The 23,209-nt window shown below is 40.7% G+C and overlaps 2 protein-coding genes across 14 annotated transcripts in view; one reads left to right on the top strand and one right to left on the bottom strand.

Moving 5' to 3' along the window:
- The window catches only part of KIAA1217 (KIAA1217 ortholog), a 379,558-nt gene extending 376,863 nt beyond the window's left edge, over positions 1-2,695 (top strand). For 10 of the 13 annotated variants that reach the window (XM_034064748.1, XM_034064863.1, XM_031052367.2 and 7 more), the window contains 2 exons: positions 208-330; positions 1,061-2,695. In XM_034064748.1, the coding sequence (XP_033920639.1) occupies positions 208-330; positions 1,061-1,555 (618 nt within the window). In that variant the 3' untranslated portion in view covers positions 1,556-2,695. The remainder of the gene's footprint in view (positions 1-207; positions 331-1,060) is intronic. The other 3 variants (XM_034064970.1, XM_034065006.1, XM_034065030.1) reach the window with 1 other exon arrangement.
- A 6,384-nt stretch (positions 2,696-9,079) lies between these two features.
- ARHGAP21 (Rho GTPase activating protein 21) overlaps positions 9,080-23,209 on the bottom strand; it is a 62,736-nt gene continuing 48,606 nt past the window's right edge. Inside the window, exons 8-23 of the mRNA XM_013129995.3 lie at positions 22,969-23,071; positions 22,842-22,878; positions 22,242-22,367; positions 21,185-21,469; positions 20,085-20,149; positions 19,853-20,001; positions 18,156-18,298; positions 17,907-18,062; positions 17,726-17,804; positions 17,154-17,227; positions 16,981-17,070; positions 14,881-15,006; positions 14,638-14,679; positions 14,223-14,328; positions 12,419-12,450; positions 9,080-11,659 (exon numbers count right to left, since the gene is read on the bottom strand). Of these exons, the coding sequence (XP_012985449.2) occupies positions 9,926-11,659; positions 12,419-12,450; positions 14,223-14,328; positions 14,638-14,679; positions 14,881-15,006; positions 16,981-17,070; positions 17,154-17,227; positions 17,726-17,804; positions 17,907-18,062; positions 18,156-18,298; positions 19,853-20,001; positions 20,085-20,149; positions 21,185-21,469; positions 22,242-22,367; positions 22,842-22,878; positions 22,969-23,071 (3,347 nt within the window). The 3' untranslated portion in view covers positions 9,080-9,925. The remainder of the gene's footprint in view (positions 11,660-12,418; positions 12,451-14,222; positions 14,329-14,637; positions 14,680-14,880; positions 15,007-16,980; positions 17,071-17,153; positions 17,228-17,725; positions 17,805-17,906; positions 18,063-18,155; positions 18,299-19,852; positions 20,002-20,084; positions 20,150-21,184; positions 21,470-22,241; positions 22,368-22,841; positions 22,879-22,968; positions 23,072-23,209) is intronic.

The raw sequence follows: 23,209 nt of genomic DNA, 5'->3' as shown, positions 1-23,209 counted from the left end.
AAATCCAGGCTGATCAGTAGCTGAGCAGTTTTCTCCATTTGATTCTGGGAATTAACACCTGCGGTGTGAAGCTCCTGAACTTTCCCTGCATGTAGTACTGTGGCTTTGTTTTTGGCGCATGGTGTGCAGTCTCCTCCTCAAGCACACAGGTTCTGATCACTCCTTCTCCTTTGTCTCCCCTCTCTGCCCCTCCATTCGTTTCCACAGGGCTCCAGCGCTGCCTCCCAGACAAGCCGGATGCCGGTGCCTATGGCTTCAAAAAGTAGGCAAGGAAGCATGGAGAAAGCAGGCAAACAGCACAAGCTGCAGGACCCACGCCAATACAGACAGGTAGTTTTACCCTAAACCCGTGTTTGGATGGACATTTGGTGTTGTTTGTTTATTTAAAACCTCCAGTAACTGACTGAGATTATACCAAATATTGGATGCCTGACTTTCAAGTGAGGTCTATCTGGACGTCCTGGATCCTGGGGGCATGACAGTATCTACTGATCTTTTCACCATGCTTGTGCATGCATGTCTGCAATAAAACACCTGCTGCTCTTTTGTTTTCTCTTTTTTGGTTTGTTTCTGTTTTGGTTGGTTTTTAAACTGTGGTATTCATCTGTAACTTGAAGATGTCAACTACCTGTTTACTCTCCCTTTGGTCAATGCGGCGGTTCCTTAGGAGAGCTGGGAATGCTTCTGTTCAGAGAGTCTTTACAGGAGGCCTTGGACACTAACCTACTGGTGTAATAGGTAGCAGTAGAGGCACATTAACCCTCCGGCCGGACACGTCTCGTCACACATTAATAACCCAGAAGCATGGCCGATGTAGTGACTGGTCTATAACCCATAGATTGCACCTTCTCACAAACGCTTTGTTGTCTCTTTATCTCTTTCTATGCACTCCTCGTTGGGAACTTTGGGTTTTCTACCAGGTTCAGTCCATGGCAGCAAGACTTAGCTCAGGCCTTGAACTGTTAATTTTTACTCTCTGTAGGGCTATTTTCCCAGGTCCTGTTGGTTTATCATGTTACTGGCTTTCTGACAAACTGTCTCCTGCCGTCTTTATTTGCAGGCTAATGGAAGTGCTAAGAAAGCTGGTGGGGACTATAAGGCTACTTCCCCTACCCTACCTGCTTCTAAGATCCCAGCCTTTTCTCCCACTTCTGGGAAAAGCAGCTCAGCACCTGCTTCTAGCGGTGACAGCTCTAACCCTCTTAACCCACCCACTAAAACCTCCATTCCTTCCTCTAACCTTCTCGGTCCTCAGACAGGTCGCATAACCTACTCTACCTCCCTCATCCCCTCCGTCTCTAATGGCTCCTCCAAGCTCCAGAGCCCCACTTACCCAGGTAAAGGTCACCATCCCTCGTTCTCACTACAGACTCAGAATGGCCGGGCTCCCCCTCCTTCCTCCTCTACCTCCCCCCCCTCCTCTACCTCTCTCACTTCCCTCAACCAAGGTATGAAGAGCATCAGGACAATCCACACACCTAGCTTCACCAGCTACAAGGCACAGAATGGAAATGCCGGCAAGTCCACTCCATCCACGGCCAAGGAGCCATCCTAAAGGCTGAGCACAGCCCGCCTGCAAGCTCACCAAGGCTTTTTATTCAAAGAACCCGCAGCCAATATTATTAACCAGGGAATGTAACCATTTTGCTGTATTGCTGGAGGCTTAACACTAATCACGTGCTAAACACTGAGTTACTACACTAGCATAGAGTGGAGCTTTTTGGAAAACTCTGTTACCATTGTAATGATAAAAGAGCGTTTCCTTCCTATAGGCAGCACCTCTTACAGTAAGGTGTGAAGGTGTGTGAGTGAGCTTGACTGCGTGTGCACAGCGGTGTACCGAGCATGGGGAAATGTATGGGTAAAAAAATAGAGTAAGTTGTTTTGTATAAAGCTATTTTTCATTATGGGGACTAGAAGTGAACAGAGATATACTAAAGTGTGATTATACACAACTGTAAAACTGAAACTAAACTATTTTTCTTTTATTTTGGTGTTATTTAGCTTTGTTACAGATTTCTATTTTTGTCAACAAATGTCATGGTTCCTTTCGAGATCTTTTTTGCCAAAACATTTTGATACTATTGTAATGTACATTTGAAAGGAGTATGCTGGACAGTAAACCTCTGCACAGGACACAGAACCGGACTGGTCTGAGTGTGTATGAGGCAACTCAACCTATTGCACTGCCATTCAGATTATATTTAAGAATTTGCCAGCCAAGAAAAAAATAATAATAATAATAATAAATTGTTTCACACATAGAGGTAGTTGCTGATTACTCTTTTCTTTTTCCTTAGCTAAATCCACCCTTTTCCTTCTGGTTTCTTTTCCTGAGACCTGGTAGCCCATTAATGTATTGCATTGTGGATTTTACAATGTACACTTCAGTACTGTTCTGTATACTGGCAAACTTTTGTACATATCTATAAATATCTATAAATAAATAAATACTGTATGTGGCTGGGCACATAGAGTAGTTTTACCACACCAAAGTTAATTTTTATGCATGCTTAAAAATATATATGGGGAAGGGTTGAAAAAGATGGATATCAATCAAATAGGAAAAAAACAAAGCAAGAAGCCTGCATAGCTCCTGGTTTTGTAAATAAATTTATTTGTATAACACCATAATGTAATATACAGAACTATGATTGAGCAAAGATCTTTACAAAAATAAAGGGCTGCATGCTTATATAGTTTGTATTTTGTCACTAGTAACTCTTATAATGGTCTCAATGAGCTGTTGAGCTGTTTGCTTGCCTGACAGCAGTAAACCAGCAGGAGAGAAAAGGACTTTATTTTCCCTAAATTAAAGCCATCCATAAGTATTAATTTTAAAATGGGGTCTTTCAGACTTACTTGGACAAAAGCCAGTGCTGGAACTCCAGGTTAGAAAACTAGTAAAAAACCCCCAAATCTTTGGCTGTCTGACTGAGCCATCATCTCATCCACCTCCAAGTATTTGCTTTATTCCTCCTTGTGAAATGGGAAGTGTCTTAAAAGTGTCCTTTCAAGGCTGATCCCCTCAGATGGAACATCCCAGGTGTAATTAAGGGACATAAACATTAACTCACCCCTCATAAGCACGACACACAGCCTTGTTCCAGCAGGGCCCTGCCCTGCCACAGCCATGCCAGTGATGGCCCCAGGTACATGCAGAGCCAGTGCCAGGCTTTGAGCCAAAGCCTGGGACAAGCTGGGTGGCTCCAAAGCTGGAGCAAAGCATAAGGCACAGTGCAGAGTGCTCACACTGGACCACTGAGTGACAACAGTTCCCTATCCAGCTGAAGGGAACTTCTCAGACCCTTCCAGGTGCAGGAAAGTGGTGGCTCTGAAGCCTGGTGCGTGAGCAGCTTCTGCCACATTGCACACCCCGCACTGTCCACGTGTGTATTCTACTTTCTCATGTGTTGAGTACATCATTCACATGCTCTGAAGGGAACCGGCCCGATCCAGTGCCATATCTTGTTACCAGGTAGGACTATTGCATGTCCCCATACAACAGAGAGAAAATCCAGGGAGCACCAGGAGGTATCTCCTTCACAGTACACAACCTTGGTCATGCAAGGTTTTGTTCTTAAACTGTCAGTGTGACATCGCCCAGAGATCCAACACTTAATGAAAAACAGGAACTTGCTAATACCTGAGCTCTGCAGCTCCTCAAAACCTGCCCCCCAGCAGCCACTGTGCACTTGGGCAGGGCCCCTGACAGCAGCCCTTGGCCGTGGCCTTGCCCTGCCCTGCAGCACACACCTACGGGAGCTGCTCTGGCACTGCTCCTGCTGCTGCTTCTCTCAGCCACCACAGCACATCCTCCCTATCTGCTGGAACTCAGGGGCGGACAGGAGTTGTGTAAATAAGCTGCCCAGTCACTGGGCGTGCAGCAGGAAGCAAGGCAACACTGTACCTAACAGGTAATTACTGCTTGTGATGGTGGAGATTTGCATCAGGGAGTGAGCATAACACAACACCCACTCCTGGCCTCAGCTACCCTGCATCCTGCACGTCTTACAGCAGCCACCATGTGCTGTCGCATCCATGTCTCACCAGCCAGCAAATCAACCACAGCTCAGACAGTACTTAACCCACTGCAGAGGCACCGCTGCAGGGACCACTGGCACTCAGGCCATATCCATTCCTTCCCCATCCTGCTTGTACAGCAATGAAGTGCTGGGCTTTCCTTCCCATGGGCAGTGGAGGGCTGTGCACAGGCTGTAGCTCAGCACCAGAATGCTTCTGAACACTGGGCAGAGTATTTAGGAAAATCAAGTCTGTAAGTAAATCCTTTGAATGCAGAAGGGAACAGAGCAGGCCAGTGATTAAAGAAACAAGTTCCTCACTGTAAGCCAGTTATGCAGAGGCAGCTTTGGTGGAGGTGACTGCAGCCTGAGTTAGGGACAAAGCTACTGGGCAACTGCAGCTACCACTGCAGTAGTGTGTTCAGCATCAGCAGAGCAGTCCATAGCAGGCAAGAGGCCAACTGTGTCCCCCACAGCCAGCTGTCTTCAAAAAGGGGACATGGCTTAAAACCATCTTTGCTGTCACCAGAGCACTTCAACAGGCAACTTAAGATCAAGTTTTACCAGCTCTTGGACAACTTAAAGATGATTTCACTGAGGGTGAGAATTCACTGCTCTGAAAAATCAGTAGTGAAGCACTTGCTGCTCCCTTTCGAGGTGGGAGGAGTTGGAAGGTGAGTGGGACCATCCCGCTGCCTGCTGTAGTCCAAACTAGCCCATGCCCTTATAGCAGAGCAAGTGCCATCACTGGGTGTGAGCTGGCTGGGATGGCAAGGACTGACTGGGACTGCAGCAAAAACACAGCCCCAAACCCCTGTTTTGGGCAGGCTACAGTGACGGGAAGGCAGAGCAGAAGAGGATAGGGAGGAGGGAAGATGTGCGAGACACTACTGCCTATAAACGTACAGGGCCAAAATCCAACTTTGGCACTATGAGGCAGCTCTTCCTGCATGCTTTGACCACTCACAGACTTGCTGACATGATGAAGGCAGACTCGCATGGTCTCATGACTGTGAGGTGCAGGTACACACACCGCTTTAGTGGTGGCAGGTCTGTTCCAAGTCATTCCCCCTCCCAGACACACAACAGCCTACACCCCTCTTCCCTCAGGCTGGCACAATCAAAGGCTCGATTACCATCTACATGAGGATGGTGCAATGACCTGCCTTTCTGTAGCAGAGGAGGCCACATTTCAAACCTTTTATCCTGCCTGGACAAAGTGGAAAGAGGCTCTACCAGATGCTGTGGACCGGATGGGAACCCTTATGTTCAGTTCAGAAAAGGATCTTCAGCTCTGCAGCAGAGCAACAGAAATTAAGAAACTGGACTGTGGCCATGTGTTAATTCCAGATTATCAGTGCTCTGAGCCATGCTAGTGGGGACCATAACAAGCCCTTTAGAGTCTTAAAAAGCAGTTGTACAGCACCTGCCAGCTACCAGACCTCAGAACAAGGATTTCAGATTACACCACCGATCCCCACAGAAACAGGAATTGCCATTTAGAACCATTTTAAAAATCCAAATACTATTGCTCCCACCACAGTTCATCCTTTCATTATTCCATCAGCTCTCAGCTTAGACCTGTTTCTACAAACTTGCAGCTACACAGCTCCAAACAGTCCTCAGACCAGAAGTACTTTCCAAGCCAGCTTGAATCCTGATGACGAGTATAAAACCAAAAACCAACTCATGGTCATAAATGGAAGTTTTAAGGAATCCTGTTTAAAACATTAAAAAAATGCTCTTTTTTACTGTGTGATCAAACCAGTGGCAGAGGTGGCCCAGGGAGGTGGTGGACCCAACACCCTTGAAGACACTCAGAACCCACTAGCCCCAGCCCTCAGCAACCTGCTTTGGCTGCATCAGCCTGGTTTAGGACCAGGGGATCCCAAGGTCACTGCTCACCTCAACTGCTCTGTGACCCTATGGAGCTGCCCATCCCACTGGATCCAGCTTCCAGAGGAAATCTCAGTACTGACAGTATGCATGTCGGGGCAGGCTACTGTGCACACGTTTTCTTTCCCATGTCCATCAGACTGTTCCCCTTCTCTTCCATAGGAGAGGAAGAACAAACAAAAACCAAGCCCACACTCCCCCAACCTGTCAACCTCCAGTAAAAAAATCCCAAACAACCCCCCCCCAACCTAAACCGAACAAAACACACACACAGAGCTTAAAAAGCCCCACAGGTAAGGGTCTGAAATAGCTTCTAAGATCAGAGCATAGCAACAGCTCCTAAAAATGTCTGTCACCGCAACTGCCAGACTTCAGTGCAGCTCCAAATCTCCAAAGAACAGAACGTGCATCGCTGTTTTCCCAGCCTCAGATGTGTTGCCACATGCCCCTTTCTTCAGGTGGAGCCTGGTCATCTCCTCTCAATGCTCCTGACAGATTGCTCTGTGTGTCTCCCCTTCAAGTCAAGTGCTCCCCCAGAGCTTCTTTCCCTCCCACTCTGTCTGCCTTGTTATCTCCCCCAAGAATTGACGTACATGGCAAACACAAGGCAGCGATGGTCCCAACTGCTGTGATCCCTTTTCTTACACCCCCCCTTGGATGTCCCTGACTTCTCTCACAGTTCCTGCAACTGCTCTGCAGCTTCAATCCTGCCAGTGCAACAGCAGACAACACCATGGAGGTTGCCAAGGCCTGAAATTTGTCCCTGCAGCACTGTCAGCCAATACAATTCCTGTCTTGTGGGTGTTTCCTACTTTTTCCAAAGATCTTGTGCCCTATTCCAGTGAATAAATTAGAAGTTTATGCTCTCCAGCCCAAGTAAGAGTTGGCCACCACACATCTAGATTCAGGAGTAAAAATAATTTGTCATCTATAAAACACAGAGTGAAAATTAACTTGATCATCAAATTGGCTGTCAGATCATAACACAGACCCCCAGAACCCTGTACATACCTCTGTTCAGTGTACTGCTTCACTGAGAAAACCCCCACGACTTGCTGTAGGTGTTCAACACACAAACAAGCTTCTGAGACTACTAATGGCAAAAAATGATGCCTCTAGTAAATACAATGTGCTAATGAACAGCAGTACTGAGGCACTGCAACGCCACAGTTTGAAATCCCTTGTTCAAATACACTTTACTATTAGGACTGCAGCAAAAATCATCATCAATTAGTCTGTGTTTCATAAATCATACCCATCCTTCCTCACACTGCATACACAAACATTGCTAATGCACCAGCTTCCTCTTCACTTGGGGGAGGAGGAGGCAGGGAAGAAGACATTTTAGTTTGCGAAAAGACCACAACGTGACTCATCTGTATGTAAACTGGTACTCGATGCACACGATTACATGGTGAGAACTTCCACAGATCTCAGTTGTTGCATCCGATGCTTTTCTTCACAGCCCATTTTTATAATGGTTTCTCACAAGGATCAAAACCACAGCAGATGAAAGCTTGTGACTGTTACAGTTACTCTGGAAAGAAACAAAGCCTACTTAAAGTGGTGTCATCCTACACATCCTAGTTACTCTAATTCTTTGCAGCTAACAAACACATGGATTTTTTTTCTATGCTCATTATGCTCACTGCTTTCTTATTACTGATACGGGTTTAATCCTCTACCAAGTGACAGTGCAAGACGTGGGAGTACCCAAAGTGTCCTGGGTTCAGCAGTGGCAGTCACTTTCTTCTTCTTAGTAGCTGGTGCAGTGCTGTGTTTTGACTTTTCAGCCTGCGAACGGTGCTGATAGCACATATGTTTTGAGTTACTGCTCAAATGTTTACCCTGGTGTCATGGCTTGAGCATGTTTTGAGGGTGTTTTTGTTCAAGGTTTTTTCCAGCCAGGTGGAGGAGGGGAGTCCGGGAGGAAGGAGAGCCAGGACACCTGACCCAGGCTGACCAATGAGGTATTCCATAGCATAGCATGTGATGCCCAGGATGCATACTGGGGGAGAGAGAGCAGGAGGGGTGGAGCTCTGGAGGAAAATGAAGGAGGGAGCACGCGTGCTCGGCCGGGCAGGGTGGAGTGAGTTATGGGTCAGTGGCTGGTGGGGTGTTGTATTCTTTTCGCTTGTTATGGGCTGTATCATTATTATTGTGTTATGCCTTAGCTATTAAACCGTTCTTATCTCAATCTGTGGGGGCTACATTCTTTGGATTTTCCTTCCTAACTCTCAGGGAGTTGGGGGACTTGGTTTAAACCACGACACCTGGTCAAGGACTTTGCGAGTCTCATGCTCTCCCAGGGAGGAGGGGAAGCTGGGAGGAAGGAGAGACAGGACACCTGACCCAGGCTAGCCAAAGAGGCATTCCATACCACAGCATGTCATGCCCAGGATGTAACCGAGTTACCTAGAAGGGCTGGGGCTCTGGGGGTTGGTCGGTGCTCGGTCAGGCAGGGTGGGGTGAGTTATTAGTCAGCAGGTGGTGAGGTGTTGTATTCTCTTCACTTGTTATTTCCTTTATCATTATTATTATTATGGGTGGTAGCAGTAGTGATTTGTGTTATTCCTTAGTTATTAAACTGTTCTTATCTCAACCCGTGGGAGCTACATTCTTCTGATTCTCCTCCCCAACTCTCCAGGATTTGTGGGAGAAAGGGGGGGGGAGTGAGTGAACAAGTTGTGTGGCTGGGTTTAAACCATGACACTGAAGTGATGAACAACTGCTTTGTTCTCAAACAGGTGTGCCAGAAAATATAACGAAAAAAATATAACCAGTAGAGAGTTCACACAGAGAAGGGTTTTAGGCCAGAAACTCACCTTCATAGGTAAAACTATAAGAAGTCCAAGACCCCATCCTACAGTGTTCTTTTGACTGGCAGATACTGGTACCCCCTTGTTATGATCTGGTGACAATCACAGACATGTTTATGGATAAACCCCACATACTAACCACAAACCAATTTGCCACATACCTTAGAATCAGATTATATATAAAGATGAAAATACTTGCCAACCTCCACAATGCTGCTGCACAAACAAAAGGCTTTAAAGAGAAGCACCCTTCACCCAGGAGTAACAGCCAGTTTTGTGATCCCAAGAGCAGCTGCTGACTGCAACTTCTAAGTGTTTGTTAGAATGAATTAACATCATGCAAAGAGTCACCAAAACAATTTTATTTCCAGTGTTTAAGTGGGTATGCACACAGGCATGATACAGGTTTGGATTCATTAGGTCTTCATGCAGAATTATATTCTCAATAAAAGAAACCAGTTCCATCCAGTATCCACTATCTACACGTCTATGTTACAACATTTATATCAAATCTGGTATCTGAAGAAAAGATACACATGTAATATGTACATTTAAGTTACTTATTTTACAGAAAGATTAAAAATTCAAGTCACATAAAACTCAAAATCTGTATTAAAATTGGAAATATAAAACTCCAATATTTACTGGAATGCCTAAGGAATGGAAGCTCTGTAGCCACCTGTGTTAACATTTGTAAAATGTCATGAAACTCGTTAACAGTAAAACGCATTCATTTGTTTGTAATAAGTTTCTCTAATTTAACAATATGGCACCCTAACAAACCAAATGAATTTATGATGAGGCACTTGTTAGTGACTAAACCAAAAGAACAATTTTTCTGCATACTAATGCCAGGCCAACTCTCAGTCAGAAAACCATGTATACACTACACAGCATGTTGCATCAGATGCTTTGTTCAACATTTGTATGCAGCCATCAAATATACTTTTTCTTAAAATATATATATACTTTAACTTTAGTGTTCTTCTGGCTGTGGTAATGCACTGTGAAGACGTTCCACAGAGCATATTGATGAAACCAGCCCAAATGAAGGCTGCATAACAACAACAGTACAGGAAAATATATATATATATATGTACACACACACACACACACACACACACACAGAGTTACTGGGAAGTGTAACAGTAAGTTAATGAATTGCTGTAGTGGACATATCTCCCCATTTCAAAGATACTGGTAGAATCGAGATCTTACCACTTGGGCCCCGGACAGTTTATGAGGATGGGCATCAACTGCTGGGCTAAAGTTGTTTTTGTTCACGTTCTGGTAATTTTCACCATTTACCTGGTCTGGTGGTGGAAATGGTCCCGATGGTGGTGTTCTGTTAATTAAAGTCAAGCTGCTGGAAGAGCTGCCTTCATCTGCCTGCATCTCTGCAGATAAAGGCAGATCTACCTTTGATGCATCTGCTAAGCTAGTGTTCTCAAGTCTGGGCTTTCCAGTTTCACCCGTATTAAGGTCAGTTGTGCTAGTGCGTAAACGTTCTCGTGCAAGCCAGTCGGAGATCGAGAGGTCCTGCGCTGGACATTTGGGCTTCAACCGATTCACAGCTGAAAGCTCAGATTCTCTCTCTCTACTCTGACTTGGCTCTTGAGCTTTCCAAACATTCAGGACACTTATTTCAGCGAAATCCCTCTGTCCTCCAAGCGTATGCCTTCGCCTGATGTTTTTTCTCTTTGTGGTCTCTGCAGAGTTAGCTTTCTGATTCCCAACTCCAAACATATCATCTGCAGAGGACTTGAGTCGCAGCTTTAACCTATCTGTAATTTTAAGTCTCCAGGTAGGTTCTTGTTTGTCAGCTTCACTTCTGGCTGATGTAGCTAAACTGCTTGTTGATCTTCCTTTTTTCATTATGTCAAACATTTTGGTCACAGTAGGCAAGTCCTTCTCACTCTTCGCATCTCCTGAACACTCACTGTCCGTTTTGTGCCGTGCAGACTTTCTCCTAGACAGTGTATCACACTCAATAAGTTTGTGTGAGCTAAAAAGTCTGCGACTCTCTAACTTTGGTGTTGAACTTCCTTCCGTACAACTTACTTCGCTTTCTTCAGAGTTTCTCCGACTGGTCTTTGCCACTTCTGCAACCTTCCCCTTGGACAGCCTTTCAGCAGCAGCACTGGTGGCAAAGACAGGGAAGTCACTTTCACTGTCTGTCTCCATAGGGCGCCCTTCGCTGATCAATTCACTTCTTTCATCATCAGCATCTTCTCCCTTGCTTTCTGTCACTGACTGTACCTCAGGGCTCAGCATACTGGCATCCAAACCAGTCAGACACATAGTAGATGAAGTAGTTGAATAATCTGAGGTGATAGAACTGACATCAGCTGCTAAAAACTCCCTGTGTTTAACTTCAGGGCTGGCTACTTTTTTGCATGAGTATTTGTGCTGGGAAGCCTGGGAGGAAGTGCTTAGCATAGTGCCAGAGTCAGACACTGTCTCCTCAACCTGGGAAGAAGATTGTGAAATAGGCATTTTTAGGTTATTCTTCTGTGTGGTTTGCAGACAGCTGAGATTTGGTGATTTTGTACATTTTTCATGGTAAGGCAGTGAAGGTTCCTCCGACAGGATACTTTCTTTCTTTAATGACTTCTTTTCATCTTTTACAACATTCACATCTTTTTTACTGCTGTTCTCTTTTTCCTTCAGGACAAACATCCTCTGTTTTCTCCCCGTTTCTCGCTCTCTTTCATATTCCCCTTTAGCTATATCCTCTTTTGTCGTGTCACCACGAGATTGTTCTGCAAGGTCCTTCTTGAAAAACACATTATCCAACTCATCCTCTGAACTGCTTGGTTGCGGTTTCTCTTTTGTTTTTTTCCGCTTGCGACTAGCTGCTGCAAAAATGGAGGACACAAGCAGTTCCTTGCTATACTGATCCTTTCCAGAACCCCAAGAACCCTGTTAAAGAAAAAGTGAGAGAGCATGGTTAGAAATCACAAAGAAATATTTGTTAGCCTGAGCTTCTGAGTTTCACAGCAGATAGCCTTGTTCAAAAAATATTCAGGAAATAATTCCATGCCCTTTCAGTAGTCTACATGACATTGTCCAAGAAGTAAATTTGCTTCCTGAGAATTCCACTTTTTACCTGAATCCCTTGAACTTAATGAAGTCTGGTTTGTATATACAGAGCTATGCAGTTTCTGACAGACCAATAAAGCGGGCTCCATTACAGGAAGACAACCTTTTCATGACTTGTTTGCAACAGAAACTGCTTCCTACAAGAAGAGGAGCTACTACTTTCTGAGGAAGGAAAAGCTAAATTCTACATACACTTTTCCAGTGAAACAGTGAAAACCAAATACTGCCTGGGAGTAAGTAGTATGCCAACAATGACAGGGAACATACTATATATGTTTATCTCTACTGAACCAGATGCAGAAAGGGGGTTAGAGCTCCCGGTTGCAATAGTATCAAACAAAGCTGTTTATGTGTGCAGCTGACTGCTCTGGCAGATGCAGCTAAATGCAAACAAGTGATACTTTTCCAATGTAACACTTCAAAATCTGTCGAGAAAAGAATATTACCACTTATTAAAAAAAAACAAAAGCCCAAACCCACGTAAGCTCTGTACTACACACCCAAGTGATACAGTAAAGCAAGGAAATATCTAACCGATTTCAGAAGCTTGTAACTACATCATTTCACAAAATTATTTACCTTAGATTTTGCTGAGTCACTAGTAGCTGAATCTGTGGAAAAATTGAAAAAGACAATTCTGCTCAGTTCTGTGCAATATTTTTGCTGTTGCTACAGACAATGCTGGACTTATGGAAAAAGACAAGCACAGAACAAAATGTGAAGCAAATAAAACCAGAACAGAGTGAATAGTCAGAGCTCACAAAGATGCAAGCTGCACCACAGAAAGCCACCGCCATGAAAGGATGCTGTGAATTGTAGGCAGAACCAGCTCAATGATAGGAATGGCAAAGGAGCCCTGTTCTTCTAAATAAAAAAACAGAAATACTAATATTTATTCAATGTTTTAAGTGTATAGCCTCTGCAAACCGCAGCTGAGAGACCTTTTCAAGATCGTACTGTGTACTCTCCTGAGATTCAGGATACACAAAGCAAAATTGAACGTACTGTTGGCTGCCCTAGGTACAAATCATGATTCATGTAGTCATATTCTTTTTGTGAGGTTTTAAAGGAATTAGGTAATATTTTGTGTGTAAGACCCAAATTACACATCTCTCTCCACCTCTGACTACGAATAGGCAAAATTGCATTTTTAAGTTGGCTAGATTTCAGCAGCTACCAGTTTTGTACTTTTCTGTAACAAGCGCTAATATGAAATGAAAAATGGACACCATAGTTTCACTGTCTCGCAAAACCCAAGATTATACAATTACAAAGGGGGTAGGAAGGGGCTAGCGCAATGACTAAAAAATATGAACTTGGATGTGTTCCACCTTTAGGGACTTTTTCCCTAGGAAGAAAGAGCTGAGCCCCCTGCCACACCCCTTTTTGACACATGGCTAATGCTTTATGACTAGAAAGACTGGTAGACCATACCATGCTATTTCTCCTCAGGGTCTGCTTCAGAGATAACAAGAACAGCAGAAAGACTTTTAAAAAAGTAGCATTGATCTGTTTAAAATACTCTTGAAAGAAAATTTACAGCACAGATCAACCTTTTTTTTTTTAATTTCCATTTACAAGAAACGGGGGTTTCTGCAGACAAGGCAGCTACAGTGTGGGCAACAGTCCTCCTTCTTCCTACAGTTCCAGCTGTCCATCAGTGACATCACAGAGTCCACTAATGACATCACCGTGTGATAGACTCCTCCCACTTCGCCTGTTACAACATCAGTATAAAGTGACTGTTTCAGTAAGTGCTGGACAACCCTTTGAAAACTGAAACAAAAGCTAGAGACGAAGGGGTAACATTTGTGGGATTCAACATGCTGGGTTAGTGCAACAGTATAGTGAAGGGAAGAAGGGAAAAAGTCACCAAAAAAGAGCCTGCAATGCTTGTCCTTAGCCACAAAAGAGGTTGGCATTTATAAACAGAAGGAAATCAGCTTTAGTATAGAGACATACTGCAACATACTTATTAAAGTGTCCATCACTTGACAAGAAAACGTAATTTTTTTGCATTCCTAATGCTGGGAAGGAGCAATATTAGAATACCACTGAAGATCAGTCTGCCATCACAACAAACCACTTTACAGCAGCATATCTGCTTCACCTCACGATGATGATTGCATGGGTTACTGTGAATAAATAAAACAGTATGTGCAAGCCTCATCTTTTAATGATTATATTCCTGTTAGACAAAGTTTTCCAAATTATTTCATGCATGATAAATCATCAATTCAAGTCTTTAAGAAGTGTTAATGATCTTTTGAAAAAAAAGAGAAAAACAGTTTATTAGTGAAAGAAAACAGGAAGAGAGAGTTACAGTGAGGTAACAGGGTAGGTTATTCTAGCCTATGGACTAACACTGTCCAGGCAGAGTTACCTGATACGTCTCCCGGAGATATTCCTGTTCTTCCAATGTTGGTGAGTAAATGATCTATGTTTGGCACTGGCTGAGATTCTACAGTGTTTTCCTCATGAACTGCTGTCTATAGTTAATAAACAAAGATCTCTTCATCATCGTTTCACAAATAGTTCATTACCATTCAATAGCATTTAGAAAACTGCATTATTCACCTGAGGACATGCTTTCCTCATGTATTCTTATTTTCCCATTTTGCATTATGTTTTTAAAACAAATGAATTATTTCATTTAAAAAAAATCACTGCAAGGACTGCTTCTGAAGAGAAAACTGTACAGTGATGTAATAAGAAATATAAAAGACATTCTAGAGGCAGCAGAAGCAGATTCTAAACTAAGATCATTAGGGCACGAATATTTATGAGACAATACTTACAAGAGGTTCTTCAGCATCATCTTCTGTGAAAAACCAGTCATGCTACGATTTAAAACAAAAAAGGTGAAAACCCCATAGGAAACACAAAACCCAAATGTGGAACAATCAGACATGGGCATGACTAGAAATGATAATCCTGGAGTTGGGCAGATAAATACCAGATCCAAACTGTCCCAATGAGAGAAAAGCTGGTCGATCTGTGTACAAAACTTATTTTGTAAATAATGAAATGCATCCACTTACTTTTTGAATGAGTGTTTCTACAATTTTATATTGGTCTGGCATGTGCGTAACCATGTGTGTCATGTTATCATCAGATGTCCTCACAAGTGTTGGACCAAACACTATTGCCAGGTTTCTTGGCTCCATCTAAGAAATGAAATATTTCCACATCATACATTTATAATGAGAAAATACAATAATATGGGCAAAGTACAATAATATAACACTATTAACATATCTGAGAGCTATTTTAAGTAAGGATAAAGAAAAGGTTTTTAAAAACACATTACTGACTCAGGTATCATGTTACATTACACTAAATCTCTTCTACACACAGCTGCAATCCACGCTTCCAACACTGCTGCAATTCAGAATTCAACCTTAACTCATTGCAAGTAAACAGGTCCAACAACGACAGAAAAATCAAGAATTCTGAAATATTTTTCACACTTGCAGCAGCACTTTGTTTTTTTTTCCCCATAAAGACTATTTGTTTTGTTTAGAAACACTGATGTTCTAAATTATTACTTTTTCATATAAAAAGGCATTGGTACTTCTTTTTTCTCTCACTAAAAATGTTTACATGGCACACAGGAAAACTGAGCTGGTAATCAAATGCTGCGTTGTGTTTACTGACAAAGAGCTCATTCAATTAGCAACCAGTTTGGAAGAGGCGGTAGCAACCAACATCATACACCCAACTCGCCCATTCATGAGACAGACTCAAGAGTTATGCAATCATGTCACAACGTTAATCATTCACTTAGTTCACTTTTAATGTTACATCTCTGACAAATAATTCCAAGAAAGCATCAACAGCTTACCTTCTATTTTTGCTTACTCCTCTGGCATAGTTTATTATTGTGACATAGGATAGACCAATAATATATAGGAGGCAAGGTCCTTGTGCTTACCAGAAGGAAGCCGCAGCCATGACACAAGCCCCTAATGCTCACTTTGACTTGAATTATGGCCTTTGATAAATCATACAATTACAGAATCACCTCACCTATCTAGCCTTATATACTCTATAACCTTAACATTATTTAAACATTTATACAGTCCACCCAAACCATAAAATGATAAATAAAACGTTTGCTTTAGGTATTACACTTAAAAATGACATTTACCAACGCTTCCTTACAACTGCAGCTGTAATTCCACTACAGGTGGAATTTGCTAAATATTTTTTTTATATACACACATACAAATTTTTATTTTATATTTAGCCAGAAGGTATTATTTGCAGAACTAATGTTGAAACCCACCATATTCATCTGAACTGAGGCATTTTCTGATCTTTTAAATGATTTAAGATTGGACAGAGGTTCCTCTAAATTGTATTAATCACATCAATTTTTTTCTGTACCATGCACATCGGTAGCCAAGTAACAAGACACCATGTTACCTGCCCTTAGGTAAGCATCCATAAGCACACTCATATTTTGCACAGCTTTGCACTCAGCTACCCCTCCCTAAGAGCTAAAAAAAGGGGATACTATTATTTGCATTCACTTCAGGATTATAGCATGCACAGGAGCACTTAACGCAAACTCTCCCCCACCCAATGGAAATGACAAAAAGCTATTCTCAGTAGTTGAGAGTAGTTCACCCTATGAACTACCACTCTTTATGTAATGAATTTTCATTCATAAAACCAGCCAAACTACTATCAACAGCATTACCAAATATTTGAGTAATTACAGCAAGTCCTAGTCTCAAAAATTAGTCAAGTGTCCAAGAACCCAGACTTCACACAAAGGTGGTGTGACAGCCTCATTCATGACAGGTTCATTCATGTCACAGACATTCACCTGTGTAGTGCCCAAGCACACTCCTATTGATGTCTAGCTGGGATTATATGAGATTTACAGACTTGGGGATAAATTTAAGATATAGACAGTTATTCACAAAAAAGAATTGATACCAGCTTGAATAAACTTAATTCAACAGAACAGGTGCACATTTTCCAGGAGTCATTAGTCTAACCCAAAAATCTCCACAACATAGCAAAGATCTTAATCTTGTCTATAGTAATAAATTACCACTTAATAGAACTAATCCTGTAAAAACCCCATGCTTAATGAATGAAATAAACACTATACTTCTGCTTCTGGATACCTTGTTCTTTTCTGAGTTCTCTGCAACTGTCTTCAGGTGTGCAGAAAGGAACTTGAGAGTCTCATAATGATGTTCAGGTAAATCATGAATCTGAAACAAACAATTACTATTCAGAACATTAAACTTTTAATGCTAATTTTGTAGTGCACCTATAACACATGATTTCAGCTTACCAGTCTCTTCAGTGTTTTTAGACGCTCAACAGGATCTTCTTTTCTATTGGCATCTATAAAATCTGCGTATTTGTCTGTTAATGAAAGCAGAAATTAATCATGTGTGAGCTCATATATATATATATATATGTATATATATATATGCATGCATACATATCACCACCACCACCCAACCTTCTTTCCCAAAATATAGGTAACACACTGAGACATATTTGTGAATGGCCTCTGCGAGTCATGAATCGGCCTACTAGACTGTATAAAATATATGATGACAATGGGGAAAAAAACCCCCCATCTTTCATAAAATATTGCATCAATAAAATTGCAAATGTTACTCAGGCTTTTTTTTCCAAATTCACTATTCTTTCACCATCAGAGAAATTCTATCTACAGCTCTCATTTTTAAGCTCTTTAATCACCATGTCTCCCTGCTCTTTAAGGAGGAAAGGGGCCTTTATTAGAGGATTTCACTGGATATTCTCTCAAACCATCTGAAAGTTGTAAGATGCCCTGATCAACAATAATTCCTAAATGCAATTAACAATGTAAACATCATAACGAAAATGACTTACCATTGGTAAAAAGGGGTTCTGGGAGCTTTCTGAAGAATGACTTCAGCAAACTGCTTATCACATTCAAGTCCCGCCATTTCTACACAGTTAGAAGGACAGACATGCTTTATATTTCTATAATCACAACACAACCAGAAGGTTTTGGCAGTTCAACCTGGAAATAGTGTGATCTAAGACTTACATCATCATGAACATCAATGTCAGTCATTCCTTTGTTGAGCTCTTCTTGCATACTTGAGATGGCAGCATTATTTCCAGGAACTCTGTAAATACCTGTGTATTCAAGACCTCTTTCTTCAACCAGTTTGCAGCATATATCAACAATCAGTGGAATATACTGAAGAAAAAGCAAAGTTATACACACATTTTAAAATAATTAATACAAAAATATTTTAAAATCACAATGGAAAGCAAAATTATCCTTCCATACTTTGTTGGTATGAGCTGGGGGGCAGTCATCTAGTCTAACACCAAATGTTCCTACAGCAGATGGTTTCTTTTCAAATGTCTTCCTCATAATGCTCGGAATGCCTTTTCTCCATGTTCCCTTGTCCTTTGGTGGGCTTGTCTCATCTTTTTGTTGTTAGTATAATGCAAACACAGAAATATAGAAAAAGAAAACAAGAATATTAAGTTACAAAACCCACTGTGAATACAAGTTAATAGGTTTTCAAAAATCAAGTGACACCTACTGCATTTTCACCTCTTTCACTTGCCTGGCTTCCTGCAACAGATAACTAAACATTCATCTGCCTTAAACACACCTTCTTTACTCTTCTGTGATTCAAAAGATACATTTGAACATACACCCAAATTTAGAAATGCCAGTAGCCTGACAGAACTGTGGAATTTCATCATTTAAACACTAAAGGTACATAAATTCAATTAAAAAAAAATTAAAATCTACATTTAGTAAAGCAAGTCTCTAATAATCACAGCTCCACACAAAATACCTACGACTATACAGCCATGCGCACGGTTGTGAGCATACGCTCATGCAGCCACGCTCATGGTCACAGTGCAGACCACTCTCAAAAATTATCAGATTACAGTCACTCCTAAATCATTCCAAACAGGACTCAAACACAAGTATTATGCATCCAAAAGTCAGATAAAACGTTCAGTCGCTCTGTTTACCTCTCCTATATAACTGATGTAGCAAACAACAAATCCCATTTATCCCATACTACAAGTCACCTATACAGCAGTACTTCCTCCTTACTATTTCTGGAAATACTCAACTTTTACTTGACATATGCAATTTAGACACATAATCTGCAGCACAGCAGGAGCAAAGGGACATTTGCTGGTAACATAAACCAGAATTCACTCACAGCTTAAATTCAAGACTGAATTGTTTAAAAGTGGTTCATCAAAAGTGACTGCTCAGCCAGCTGCATGAAATTTGTATGCAACATCTTTACAAGAACAGTCTATCAGAAATACATTTATTTATACATTGAGAAAGAGAAAAAAGGTAGCTTGTGAAATTATTTGATGAGAGTTCAGTTACTGATTTAAGTTTGCAGTGCCAGCTTATCAGAATTTAGGTTTTAGAATCTAGCAGGCATTAATTTTGTTCTGGAAAAAAATAACATAGTTTCACATCTGTATTTTGAAGACTAAGAGCCAAAAAATACGTTCTTCTCTACTCCTGAAACACTTCAGTAGAAATTGGTTTCTTAACAGCATATTTAAAATACAAATTTACCTTGTTATCACTTCCAAGTGAGCTGGAGGCAAAAGCATGAATTACACACAAAATTATTTCCAAAGCTTGGTGAAGTTTTGGTCATGTATTTCCAAAGCTTGGTGAAGTTTTGGTCACAAGAAGCATTATGTCTGTAATGTACTGTTAACAGTACATATAGCTATAGCAAAAAAATCCAGAACCCTCCTGGGAGAGGACTGAAATAAAGAGCTTCAGGGAAGACCTGAAGTATATCTAAGATAATATTGAAATCTAGCAGCTACAAGTAATGAATTGTTATAGCTGCAGCTTAAAAAAGCCTGGTTAATACTTGGCTTGCATCTGTATATTCATGAGTTTGAAAAACCGAGAAAGACACCTCAGTGGCCTTGTACTGAGGCTATAATTAACTAAAGAAATACACAAAATATACAGACCTTTAGTGAGGAGCTTCCTTTCAGACTCATCCTTAGGAGAATGTGGGCTCTGGGTCCTCTGTTCTGCTTTAGTTCCAAGCAGAGTCTGTCTGATACTTAGACTCTGGCGAGGGGTTTTGGGAGATGGCTCTGTTTTGCTGCTTGAAGAACTGGAACAAGATATATTACTTCAGTAAAAAAAAAGCTAGAGAAGAAGTCTATACAAATTACTAGTGGTATATAATTCACCTACCTCATCATTGTACTGTATTCTTTAATCCTTCGACTAATTAGATCTCTACTAGTGACACCAGTGTCCTAGAAAACAAATGGAGATCTACTTTACAATCTTGTAAAAGACAACAGGTATTTTTTACTGTCAGGATACAATTAACTCTCCTTGTCACCAGACCACATTAACATCTCAGTACAGTAAAAAAAAAAAAATTCTAACAGACCGTGAGAACATCTAAAAAAACATGCGTAAAACTGAAGCAAGTGATTACAAATTAAATGCTGCTATAGAGACTTGTTTCACAGCAATACAACATGATTAAATCCTGATTAAATTGAAAGTAAGTTTAAATAGAAAACAAACATGCAAGTCAACACACCCAAATACTCTGAAAAATACAGTCGTATGTGCACAGAGTACTTCTATGAGCAATTACTGCTACACACAGAGGTGAAACTATCATGGATTAAAAATGTGCTTTTATCCATCTGTCTAATCGTGTTTATTAATCCATTATCATTTGGATAATTATTTCACATCTGAGCAATGTGCATTACCACAGACACAAAAATACTTCTCTGTGGCTCATCACTGAAATGAAAATGCACTGAGGGTAACACTGGAACAGATATCAATATGCTACATACAACAGTATATGTTTGCCTTTTGTAATTAGCATTAACATTTAATCACAGACACAGGCTTCCTTCAAAGTTTCACTTGTTTAACTACTAAGAAGCTTGTCGTACTGCGCCACTCCACACACCACTTTGCTATGTTATGAAGACAGAACACACTGGTTCTAATCCTGCAATTATCTTCTAAAAATATTAGAGATTTTTGACAGATCAATTTAAGATCAAGTGTATCTTTAGTCAAAACAGCAACAACATGAATCCATTTATTTCAAAAGCCTGTTCGCTGATTTTGAGTATGTCAGGCTTTTTTAAACTCAGTTACCTTGCCTTTCACCTCATTTTCTTCTATGTTGCTGTACGCATTTTTGTCTTTATTATTTAATACCAAATTATTTCTTTTGTTGAAATATTCATTACAAGAAAATACAATCAATTTTTAATTAAAAGACAAGAACTATTGCCTTTGCATTATATGATTACCTCATCATTTAAGTTGCTGTTGTCTTGTATTGCTTTAATCCATGCTAACATATTATCTCTGTCCTCAGCTTGAAACAGATACTCGCAATCTGATGTGGTGAGTCTAAATACATTTTTCCTCTTGGTTTCACAGTATGAGATGTCTATCAAACAAGCATTGATGCTTATAGGTTGCTCTTCTTCAGACAGGGTCACTTGCTCCTTTTTATCCTTGTACAAATAAAGTGAATGACCTCGAAGAACAACATACAATTGCTTCCATGGCCGAATGCTTCCACCAACTCGCTGAAAAACATCAACCAATATGTTAGCTTGCTTATTTGTTAGAACTAATGTTTCTGGGTTACAAAAATTACCTGTATTTTAAAAATACAGACTGATCGCCTACCTCTACCATTCTTAAGAATGGCCTGCAGAAAGACTACACAAAGTGGGATTCACTAATTACTCTCCATTAGAGGAGTGAATTGTCCTGCACTCCCTGATGGCCCATGAAGAGTGTATTCATGTATGACAGTAGTAAGAAACAGAATGTGACTAGAACTTCACAGAGCCATTAATACAAATACAGGAAAAAATATTTAGTGGACTCTTGCCCAATTTAGACTCACATCTACATACCACTGCAATTCCTGACTCCCAATTTTCCTTAAGTGTTAGCCTACACTTGTGCAGAAGGTTAATTTGAACTTAGCTCCAAAACAGCCTAAAAAATTATGGCTTTTTTCATACTTAGCAGAGCAGGAAAAAAGACCAGAAACTATAATCATCAAGAGACTGATTCTTAATACTTAATTAGTCATTAGAAATTAGTTTACTTCACAGATGCTTTGAAATGTAGAATTAAGACAATGTAGAAAGCAGTCTGTAAAAGAAGATAAGGAATTCACTGAAGCCAATGCTCTAACAGGTCTAAAATTTTGCCAGTTTTATTGAAGCTCACATACCCCAAAAAATTATTAAAAAAACACAACAGGAAGGCTTGAAGTTTCTTATCTTAGTGTTTCACCAGCTTAGTATTTGTGGTATGTTAAAAAAACCCAAACATGACAGATACCTTCCCTTTGTCTGTAACAAGCTGACGAAAATGGAGCCATCCTTCCTTGGAGGCATCACCAAAGACCTCTGAAGAAGAATCTTTGCGGGAACCAGAGTCTTCTGAAGATTTCTGGCTGTCTGGGACCTAAACAAAACACCACAGAAAGAACTCCACAGTGCACTTCTGAACACATTTCTCTACATTCCCTACATTCAAGATGTTTCTCATTTTAAAAATGTCCCTAGAAAATATTCTTCTGGGAAAAATACAATCTCTGAGTTTCCTGTACAACAATAGCGGCCTTACATGTCCCAAGAAAACTTTGAGAAGGAGTCTTAGACTCTCATTAGTGTTTTTACAAAAGCACGCCATAGGTACGCTTTGTTTACAGAAGCTGAGGAAAATGAAATCAAGGACCATGTGGTAAGCCTAGGAAAAAAAAAGACCATGTTTAAATATGCTATGCACACAGCATGAACAATTTGATGAATGGCAATTCCAATAAACTTCATGCCTCTGTTTAACACATCACTTTGTATACTGGTGGTGTATAACTCATACAGCTTGTCACAGCATTATGCGTAGTTCTTAGGAGTTGTTATATATATGTTTACCTACCTTAATCCCCTTTAAACTAGATACATGCTTAATGGATCTGTTGGGAGAAAAATAGATGTTAAAATGAGATTTTGTACACATTAAAAATGAGATCTCCAAATTAACTGCTATTTTTTCATCAACTCACGATTTTCCCTCTTCTCTGTAGTCATCCAGTCCTTCATCGTATGACTTTGATCTCTCTGTTTTTGCAGCAGGCTGGCTATCCAGGACACTAGGCCTGATTGATTCTAAAACAAATTGAAATTTTGGCATATGTAGAAACCTGAATCACATTTTTGCAATATTTTTCAAGCAATAAAGAGTATATAATTTTCATTCCTCCAGAGAGTAAAAGGAAAAAGTTGCATGAGAAAGAAAATTAAATC

This window comes from Melopsittacus undulatus, chromosome 1 (assembly GCF_012275295.1).
Source record: "Melopsittacus undulatus isolate bMelUnd1 chromosome 1, bMelUnd1.mat.Z, whole genome shotgun sequence".
Taxonomy (NCBI): domain Eukaryota; kingdom Metazoa; phylum Chordata; class Aves; order Psittaciformes; family Psittaculidae; genus Melopsittacus; species Melopsittacus undulatus.
The sequence above is the reverse complement of the archived record's forward strand: the minus strand, read 5'-3'. Positions and strand labels throughout refer to the sequence as shown.